The 10,812-nt window shown below is 41.5% G+C and overlaps 1 protein-coding gene across 4 annotated transcripts in view; it reads right to left on the reverse strand.

Annotated features, from left to right (window-relative positions):
• Window positions 1–10,812, reverse strand: part of gria3b (glutamate receptor, ionotropic, AMPA 3b) — a 420,593-nt gene that overhangs the window by 90,759 nt on the left and 319,022 nt on the right. For all 4 annotated transcript variants that reach the window (XR_009806959.1, XM_061901989.1, XM_061901988.1 and 1 more), the window contains one exon: window positions 1,464–1,670. Coding sequence is in view for 3 of the 4 variants with exons in the window: in XM_061901989.1 (XP_061757973.1) it covers window positions 1,464–1,670 (207 nt within the window). In the remaining variant the exon portion in view is untranslated. The remainder of the gene's footprint in view (window positions 1–1,463; window positions 1,671–10,812) is intronic.

Below are 10,812 nucleotides of genomic sequence, written 5' to 3' on the forward strand. Positions count from 1 at the left end.
TGATGGAACTCAAAGAAAGTGAAGACATCATAGGGCAGTCTGCAAAACATACACAGGAAAACGGTAGTTTTCTGTCGAACACGCTTAGTGTGGCAGATTATGAACAAATAACTACAACTTACGTCATTTGCTAAGTGCTGCAATTGTTGGTAAATTTGAGCAATGCCATAGCCGAAAACAATATATTACCATAAAGTTTAACCACCAATTGTTATTATTTGGCCAATTTCATTGATTATTTGACTGCAACAATATGTTCACTGGTTTCAATTGTTGACTTTGTGTCAACAAAAACTCCCCTTCATTGTGCGTTTACGATAGACCTTTGTATTGGGCAGTGACGTCTCGGTTCGGAAATTGAGAAAACATGGGGTTGAGGCGCAATGGAAATGTTTTCAAGTTCCACTCGGAGCAGCACAAATAGACCAAATAAATACAATTGTTTCCTCTACCCTGTCAACACATCATTGTGAGTGGCTATAACCATTTAATCCTTGTACAGGCGTAAGCAGCGCTCAATCAATGGCCGGGAGAAGCAATAGCAGCCTCAGGCTTAACCTTTAAAAGACAACCAAATTCAAATTAATTCAACGGTCAAAAGGTCAAAATGTACACAACTATTAGTCCCGGCTCACCTGCTGCAAAATTGCAGGCCTGGAAAGACTTGAGAGTGATGTGAAATATCTATTTTACCACACTCAATCTGCAGGAAGTGGAGTTTTCCCATTTGAGAGATAATTTGGAGACGATAGTGCATCAAACCATGCAATCTCGCAGGCTGATGGTTGGGAAATTGAACAGAAGAGAAAATCCTAACCCCTTCTGCATTTTGTATTCGGCCTCGAGTCAACTATTGTTGGCTCAGAGAAAGACGCAGACGAGGGGTAACGTTGGTGTTGCAATAGCCTGAGGTCTATGTCAGACTGTCAGATGCATGGCATGACCCTTTGCTAATGTGCAGGCCTCCACCTTTTTGGCGTACAACACATATGGATCGTGTTGTCTCTAACCGCAAACCACCGTTTTAACTCTTGCTTCTGTCAGCTGTTGAATTTACAATGTGGGGTATTCATCATTCACAGAAAACATCGAACTTCGTTACGCGATCACTTCAAATGAGTGTTAAACGTCTCAACGAGGTGCGTTTTCTACATGGATTCATTGTTTTCATGTACTCACTTGGCACATTTCTAGGCTATGCAAGCAAATTATTGCAATGAACAGCACTGAGAAATGATTTCATTTTCTCCGTCTAAAGATGATCACCAACACTCCCGTGCTTGAGGCTTTGTCGGACAAGTTCCCTCATAGCATCCCCCTGACAGCTTTAAGACTTTGAAGTGGGTAAAAGCCAATGAGTTGTTGGTGATAAGCTTAAGACAGAATAATGAGATCTCCTCTCATGTTGAAGTTCCTTGCAAACTGTCATGTAATCAGCGAAAAACAAGGCTCCCAGTACTCACCCCATAGACCAGTTCACCCACCATCCCGTTCCACTGCTTGGTCTCTGGGTCTCGGGCTCCGTACTTCCCATCCATTACTATAGACAGTTTGTACTTAATTCCAACATGTTTGGCAATCTCAGATGCTAAATCGACGCAGTAGCCTTCGTATCTGTCATTCCCCTCCAGATGCATATAATTTTTCTTGTACATCACATAAGGCGCTTCCTGTTGATTCAAACACACACTGGTTTAATCACCGTCTGACACACATTTTGTTATTTATACACAAGTGTGCATGCATACTGTGCATGCACTCATACACCTATGTATACAGAATAGTGTAAGATGCATTATTCAATGTCATGCAGTCATGCTTAAACAGGTGATTGCCCCACAAATGCACGAATATGCGTTGACAACAGCGGTGTGGATGCGTGACCACACTGCTGTCACCAAGAAGTCAAAGCCAGCCGACACCAAGCCCGATACACTCCACCCAATTTCAACCCGAGGGTAGACTCCTGCATGGATTGCGGTTTCGAACCAACTCAAATATTTTTTGTGAGCCAAACCCAAAATATGCCAATAAATTACCCTAATTTACCAGGTCTATTGTTAAGCTGCATCTATTTTAAATAGTAGAATAATTTTTAGAATATACCTATTATTAAAATAGTTATAAACTAATGTGATTATTGAGCCACTGCATTTGCAGAACACAAAGCAAGTTCAGTTTTACGACCTTGAGTCTTTAAAAGATCCATTACAGAAACAACCGTGTGCGTGCATTCAAAGTGTTTGGGGAGTGAAAAATGGAGTACTTCAATAATGAGCGTGAAAAGCCGGCTTATTTAGACACAACAATGTAAACACCAAATATATGCCACTTAACTTCAGAGCTAAGATGAACAAGGGCATATTTAAAAATTCTAGAATAAACAATGTAGATCAGGGGTGTCCACACTTTTTCTGCAGGCGAGCTACTTTTCGATTGACCAACTCGAGGGGATCTACCTCATTTATATATATCATTTATATTTATTTATTTATTTATTTATGAAAGAGACATTTTTGTAAACAAGTTAAATGTGTTTAATGATAATACAAGCATGTGTAACACATATAGATGTCTTTCTTTCACAAAGACAAGAATATAAGTTGGTGTATTACCTGATTCTGATGACTTGCATTGATTGGAATCAGACAGTAATGATGATAACGCCCACATTTTCAAATGGAGGAGAAAACAAGTTGTCCTTTCTGTACAATACCACATGAAAGTGGTTGGTTTTTGGCATCTAATTCATCCAGCTTCCATACACTTTACAAGAAAAACATTGGCGGCAAATTCCGTAGCTTGCTTGATTGACATTCACGGCACCCGAGGGTCTTGTGAGATGACGCTGGCTGCTGCCAGTTCATTATTATGAAAAAATGACAGAGAGGAAGGCGAGAAACACTTTTTATTTCAACAGACTTTCGCGCCGTCCCTTCCGTCAAATCTCTAAAGGCCGACTGCACATTTCCTATCTTCACAATAAAAGCCCTGCTTCATCCTGCCTGCGCTAACAAAATAAGAGTCTCGGAAAGCTGGCGTGCACAAGTGATGTGCACGCCAGCTTTCTGAGGGATCGCTTGTGCACGCCAGTTTTCTGAGACTGTATTTAGTTAGCGCGGGCAGCATGGAGCAGGGCTTTTATTGTGAAGATAGGAAATGTGCAGTCGGCCTTTAGAGTTTTGACGGAAGGTACGGCGCGAGAGTCTGTTGAAATAAAAAGTGTTTCTCGCCTTCCTCTCTGTCATATTTTCATAATAATGATCTTGCAGCAGCCAGCGTCATCTCACAAGACCCTCCGGTACCGTGAATGTCATTTAAGTGACGTCTTGGTGAAGATTGATGATCACTAATTTTTAGGTCTATTTTTTTTAAAAGCCTGGCTGGAGATCGACTAACACACCCCCCGCGATCAACTGGTAGCTCGCGATCGACGTAATGGGCACCCCTGATGTAGATGAATAAAGGTTTTTTCGATTTTTAAAGGTTTACGTATTGGATCAGCAGAAGTGGATATCAGCAAATAATTTGGCAATATCCACAGTTAAGTGGCTGTTAGTTAGAAAAATAACTGCCATCTAGTAGAGAACAAAAATAGCTGGCGGATCGGACAGTTCAGTAAATGTTGAGTAATTTATTTAAGTTAAGTTTAAGTACCAATGATTGTCACACACACACTAGGTGTGGTGAAATTTGTCCTCTGCATTTGACCCATCACCCTTGATCACCCCCTGGGAGGTGAGGGGAGCAGTGGGCAACAGGGGTGCCGCGCCCGGGAATCATTTATGGTGATTTAACCCCCAATTCCAACCCTTGATGCTGAGTACCAAGCAGGGAGGGAATGGGTCCCATTTTTTTATAGTCTTTGGTATGACTCACAACCTACCAATCTCAGAGCGGACACTCTAACCCAGGGGTCACCAACGCGGTGCCCGCGGGCACCAGGGAGCCCGTAATGACCAGAAGAGTAGCCTGCTGGCCTGTTCTAAAAAATAGCTCAAATAGCAGCACTTACCAGTGAGCTGCCTCTATTATTTAAATTGTATTTATTTACTAGCAAGCTGGTCTCGCTTGGCTCAACATTTTTAATTCTAAGAGAGACAAAACTCAAATAGAATTTAAAAATCCAAGAAAATGTTTTAAAGATTTGGTCTTCACTTGTTCAAATAAATAAATTCATTTATTTTTTTACTTTGCTTCTTATAACTTTCAGAAAGACAATTTTTGAGAAAAAATTACAACCTTAAAAATGATTTTAGGATTTTTAAAAACATATACCTTTTTACCTTTTAAATTCCTTCGTCTCCTTTCTTGACAGTTTAAATCAATGTTCAAGTACATTTATTTTTTATCGTGAAGAATAATAAATAATTTTTAATTTAATTCTTCATTTTAGCTTCTGTTTTTTCAACAAAACATATTTGTGAAATATTTCTTCAAACTTATGATTAAAATTAAAAAAAATAAATCTGCCAAATCTAGGAAATCTTTAGAATCAAATTTAAATCTCATTTCGAAGTCTTTTGAATTTCTTTTAAAATTTTTGTTCTGGAAAATCTAGAAGAAATAATCATTTGTCTTTGTTAGGAATATAGGTTTGGTCCAATTTGTTATATATTTTAACAAAATGCAGATTGGATTTTAACCTATTTGAAACAGGTCATCAAAATTTAAAAATTAATCTTAATCAGGAAAAATTACTAATTATGTTCCATAAATTATCTTTTTTATTTTTTCAAAAAGATTTGAATGAGCTAGTTTTTCTCTTCTTTTTTTGGTTGAATTTTGAATTTTAAAGAGTCGAAATTGAAGATAAACTGTTTCAAAATTTAATTTTCATTTTCTTCTTGTTTTCTCCTCTTTTAAATCGTTCAATTGAGTGTTTTTTTCATCATTTATTCTCTACAAAAAACCTTCAGTAAAAGGAAAAAAAATTTACGATGGAATGACCGACAGAAATACCCATTTTTTATATGTATGTATATATATATTAAAGGTAAATTGAGCAAATTCTGTAAAAGGAAAAAAAATACCCATATATATATATATATATATATATATATATATATATATATATATATATATATATATATATATATATATATATATATATATATATTAAAGGTAAATTGAGCAAATTGGCTATATTTGGCAATTTATTTAAGTGTGTATCAAACTGGTAGCCCTTCGCATTAATCAGTACCCAAGAAGTAGCTCTTGGTTTCAAAAAGGTTGGTGACCCCTGCTCTAACCACTAGGCCACTGAGTAGGTATTCATGCATGTAATTTATAATTACTCATTTATGAGTAATTGTGTGATTCAGAAACTCCTTTTTACTGTCCAACCCAATGCAGAAGTCTACCCCAAGGATGTCTATTAATCTTAACGGGGGCAAAAGAACTGGAGAAAACACTTAATCCCTGTTCCCACCAAGTGGTTTGGTGCACTTCAGTATGTTGCACATCATACTGCAGACTCAATTGTCGGACTCAAACCATGGCACTTTTTGGTACCCAGTTTAAAGACTAACCTAGAATTATGCCGTTTAAAGCCAGTTTCGCTATTGTTTTAATTTTACTTGTATTAAACGCTGTCTCGCTGGTTCTTTAAGTATCCGACATAGAGACGTGATCAGTTGTAAAGAACATCATGTCATGGCTGTCTTGAGTTTATTAATATTTTAGTATTGTAACAGCTCAATTTTTGTTTCATCTAACCATATAACTTTCTTCCAGAAGGTCTTATATTTTTCCATGTGATGTCAGATGAAACAAAAATGTAGTTGTTTGGCCATAATACCCAACAGGACCACCACACCTACTGTCAAGCATCCTGTGCACTTAAGATGTGATTTTAAGGTTTTACTACTTACGTATAAAATACTTCACCGTCTAGCTCCATCCTATCTTGCCGATTGTATTGTACCATATGTCCCGGCAAGAAATCTGCGTTCAAAAGACTCCGGCTTATTAGTGATTCCCAAAGCCCAAAAAAAGTCTGCGGGCTATAGAGCGTTTTCATTTCGGGCTCCAGTACTCTGGAATGCCCTCCCGGTAACAGTTCGAGATGCCACCTCAGTAGAAGCATTTAAGTCTCACCTTAAAACTCATTTGTATACTCTAGCCTTTAAATAGACTCCCTTTTTAGACCAGTTGATCTGCCGTTTCTTTTCTTTTTCTTCTATGTCCCACTCTCCCTTGTGGAAGGGGTCCGGTCCGATCCGGTGGCCATGTACTGCTCGCCTGTGTATCGGCTGGGGACATCTCTGCGCTGCTGATCTGCCTCCGCTTGGGATGGTTTCCTGCTGGCTCCGCTGTGAACGGGACTCTCGCTGCTGTGTTGGATCCGCTTTGGACTGGACTCTCGCGACTGTGTTGGATCCATTATGGATTGAACTTTCACAGTATCATGTTAGACCCGCTCGACATCCATTGCTTTCCTCCTCTCCAAGGTTCTCATAGTCATCATTGTCACCGACGTCCCACTGGGTGTGAGTTTTCCTTGCCCTTATGTGGGCCTACCAAGGATGTCGTAGTGGTTTGTGCAGCCCTTTGAGACACTAGTGATTTAGGGCTATATAAGTAAACATTGATTGATTGATTGATTGATTATGGCCTGTTTTGCTGCCAATGGAACTGGTGCTTTACAGAGAGTAAATGGGACGATGAAAAAGGAGGATTACCTCCAAATTCTTCAGGACAACATAAAATCATCAGCCCGGAGGTTGGGTCTTGGGTGCAGTTGGGTGTTCCAACAGGACAATGACCCCAAACACACGTCAAAAGTGGTAAAGGAATGGCTAAACCAGGCTAGGATTAAAGTTTCAGAATGGCCTTTTCCAAAGTCCTGACTTAAATGTGTGGACAATGCTGAAGAAACAAGTCCATGTCAGAAAACCAACACTTTTAGCTGAACTGCACCGATTTTTTTCAAGAGAAGTGGTCCAAAATTCAACCAAAAGCGCTTTATTGCAGTGAAAAATGTAACCAAATATTAACATTGCTGTCTGTATACTTTTGACCCAGCAGATTTGTTTACATTTTCAGTAGACCCGTAATAAATTCATAAAAGAACCAAACTTTGTGAATGTTTTTTTCGTGACCTACAAGTATGTGCTCCGAACACTCTATCCCAAAAAAGTAAGAGTTGTAGAAATTATTGGAAACTCAAGACAGCCATGACGTTATGTTCTTTACAAGTGGATGTCAACTGTAAACATCGTCATTCGTACATAAATGTGGTGGGTTTACCATGAATTGATTAACGTGGACCCCGACTTAAACAAGTTGAAAAACTTATTCGGGTGTTACCATTTAGTGGTCAATTGTACGGAATATGTACAGGGTTATGCAGGTAATACAATACTGCTTGTTGACTACTTATGTTATCTAAAATGCATCTGATGCCATTAGGGGTAGGTGTATCAACATAAATATCGATAGTATCAATACCAAGGTGAGTGTTGGTATTAGATCATAACTCGCTTGATGGGATCAATACTTCAGTTGCAGTTTCTTGTCTGTAAGACTTTCTTTCTTTTCTACTAACTCTTTCTTGGAGTTTATGCGACCCGTTTCTTTTATTCTGTCAGTACAAACAGCACACATCTCTGGCTCTCGACTGAGGCACACTCTGCCCCTCCCCTCCCTATTCCACTGACTACGGACTTTATTTTTCACAAATATCTCCTTGAAATTGAAGTGATCTATTTTGTTTTGTTGACATTTCGTTTTTACATTTCTGTTACATTAATTCATATTAAAAAGGGTGGAGTGCCATCTCCGGGTTGGGGAGGAGTTCAAGTACCTAGGAGTCTTGTTCACGAGTGGGGGAAGAGTGGATCGTGAGATCGACACGCGGATCGGTGCGGCGTCTTCAGTAATGCGGACGTTGTACCGATCCGTTGTGGTGAAGAAGGAGCTGAGCCGGAAGGCAAAGCTCTCAATTTACCGGTCGATCTACGTTCCCATCCTCACCTATGGTCATGAGCTCTGGGTCATGACCGAAAGGATAAGATCACGGGTACAAGCGGCCCAAATGAGTTTCCTCCGCCGGGTGGCGGGGCTCTCCCTTAGAGATAGGGTGAGAAGCTCTGCCATCCGGGAGGAACTCAAAGTAAAGCCGCTGCTCCTTCACATCGAGAGGAGCCAGATGAGGTGGTTCGGGCATCTGGTCAGGATGCCACCCGAACGCCTCCCTAGGGAGGTGTTTAGGGCACGTCCAACCCAGGACACGTTGGGAAGACTATGTCTCCCGGCTGGCCTGGGAACGCCTCGGGATCCCCCGGGAAGAGCTAGACGAAGTGGCTGGGGAAAGGGAAGTCTGGGTTTCCCTGCTTAGGTTGTTGCCCCCGCGACCCGACCTCGGATAAGATGGATGGATGTACTGAACTGTGCAATCTACTAATAAAAGTGTCAATCAATCAATCAAAACGCGAGACTGATCGGGGTTATCGCTTAACAGTACCACTTGGTAGAAACACGTCTTTTCGGTACATTTACATGACAGAGCTGGTATAAACAGGAATGTTTTCCGGTGTCAAAACAACGTAATACGTATGCCATGCCAGTAGTCGTCGACACAAACATTCAGCTGTTAATCCCAACTTTTGAATAACCTTTGTCAGTACTTTTGTGGGTATACAAGGTTAAAAAAAAAAAAATTTCCTTTTTATTTTTTTTTTTTCTATCCGTCAAAACTAATGCCATGCAAGTGATCCCTGACTGTGGGAGAGAACAGTGGGGGGGTGTACGGGCCATAAGGGGCTGGGAGTCCTTGGATCGGCAAAGTCAGCACAGTGGTGGGTGAGGATGGGGATGGGGTGGGTTTCACAAGTAAATGCTAGTGACAGGAGAGAGATTTCAGAGTGCCCAGTCTTATTTTCAAGCTCATTGCATTGGTGCAGGTTGAAAGGCTGTTCCATTCCAAAAATAAAAAATAAAAATTGATACAAAAGTCAACAGCAAATAAAATTAAAAAAGCACCGCTACTTCCCTGTTTGGAGCGATTACAGCAGGAATGGACTACTTTTTCATCTCCTTTTCAAAAAGCTGCTGCAGCTTATCTTTTCTCTTCCTGAGCTCATCATCATTAACAACAATAGGAGCGCTCAGGAGAGTGGGCGCCGTCATTATAGCCGCACGCAATTAGAGTGCAAGTGGGAAAGCGATGGTTTGTTTGTTCTGTGCTGAGACGTAGCCCCTCACCTCGGATCCGTCGAGCGTTTTACCTCCCGACTGTGTTTTTCATCTCGACCGGTAAAGGGATGGCCTCCGTTTCCATATGAGTTGGGAAATTGTGTTAGATGTAAATATAAACGGAGTACAATGATTTGCGAATCCTTTTCAACCCATATTCAGTTGAATATGCTACAAAGACAGAATTTCTAGGCGCAGTCAAGGCTTTGAGGGGTTCCGGTTTGGTGACCGCAGGATTAGGTCTCTGCTTTTTGCAGATGATGTGGTCCTGATGGCTTCATCTGACCGGGATCTTCAGCTCTCACTGGATCGGTTCGCAGCGACCGGAATGAGAATCAGCACCTCCAAGTCCGAGTCCATGGTTCTCACCCGGAAAAGGGTGGAATGCCATCTCCGGGTTGGGGAGGAGACCCTGCCCCAAGTGGAGGAGTTCAAGTACCTAGGAGTCTTGTTCACGAGTGAGGGAAGAGTGGATCGTGAGATCGACAGGCGGATCGGTGCGGCGTCTTCAGTAATGCGGACGTTGTACCGATCCGTTGTGGTGAAGAAGGAGCTGAGCCGGAAGGCAAAGCTCTCAATTTACCGGTCGATCTACGTTCCCATCCTCACCTATGGTCATGAGCTTTGGGTCATGACCGAAAGGATAAGATCACGGGTACAAGCGGCCCAAATGAGTTTGGGTCTCTCCCTTAGAGATAGGGTGAGAAGCTCTGCCATCCGGGAGGAACTCAAAGTAAAGCCGCTGCTCCTTCACATCGAGAGGAGTCAGATGAGGTGGTTCGGGCATCTGGTCAGGATGCCACCCGAACGCCTCCCTAGGGAGGTGTTTAGGGCACGTCCAACCGGTAGGAGGCCACGGGGAAGACCCAGGACACGTTGGGAAGACTATGTCTCCCGGCTGGCCTGGGAATGCCTCGGGATGCCCCGGGAAGAGCTAGACGAAGTGGCTGGGGAGAGGGAAGTCTGGGTTTCCCTGCTTAGGCTGTTGCCCCCGCGACCCGACCTCGGATAAGCGGAAGAAGATGGATGGATGCTACAAAGACAACATATTTGATGTTCAAACTGATAAACAATTTTTTTTTTGCAAATAATCATTAACTTTAGAATTTGATGCCAGCAACACGTGACAAAGAAGTTGGGAAAGGTGGCAACAAATACTGCTAACTTTGAGGAATGCTCATCAAACACTTATACGGAACATCCCACAGGTGTGCAGGCTAATTGGGAACAGGTGGGTGCCATGATTGGGTGTAAAAGCAGCTTCCATGAAATGCTAAGTAATTCACAAACGAGGATGGGGTGAGGGTCACCACTTTGTAAGCAAATTGTCCAACAGTTTTAGAACAACATTTCTCAACGAGCTATTGTGAGGAATTTAGGAATTTTACCATCTACGGTCCGTAGAATCATCAAAAAAGTTCAGAGAATCTGAAGAAATCACTGCACGTAAGCGATGAAATTACAGACTTTTTGATTCCTCAGGCGGTACTGCATCAAAAAAACCGACATCAGTGTGTAAAGGATATCACCACATGGGCTCAGGAACACATCATAAAACCACTGTCAGTAACTATAGTTGGTCGCTACATCTGTAAATCCAAGTTAGAACTCTAC

Source organism: Nerophis ophidion, linkage group LG05, assembly GCF_033978795.1.
Source record: "Nerophis ophidion isolate RoL-2023_Sa linkage group LG05, RoL_Noph_v1.0, whole genome shotgun sequence".
Lineage (NCBI taxonomy): Eukaryota > Metazoa > Chordata > Actinopteri > Syngnathiformes > Syngnathidae > Nerophis > Nerophis ophidion.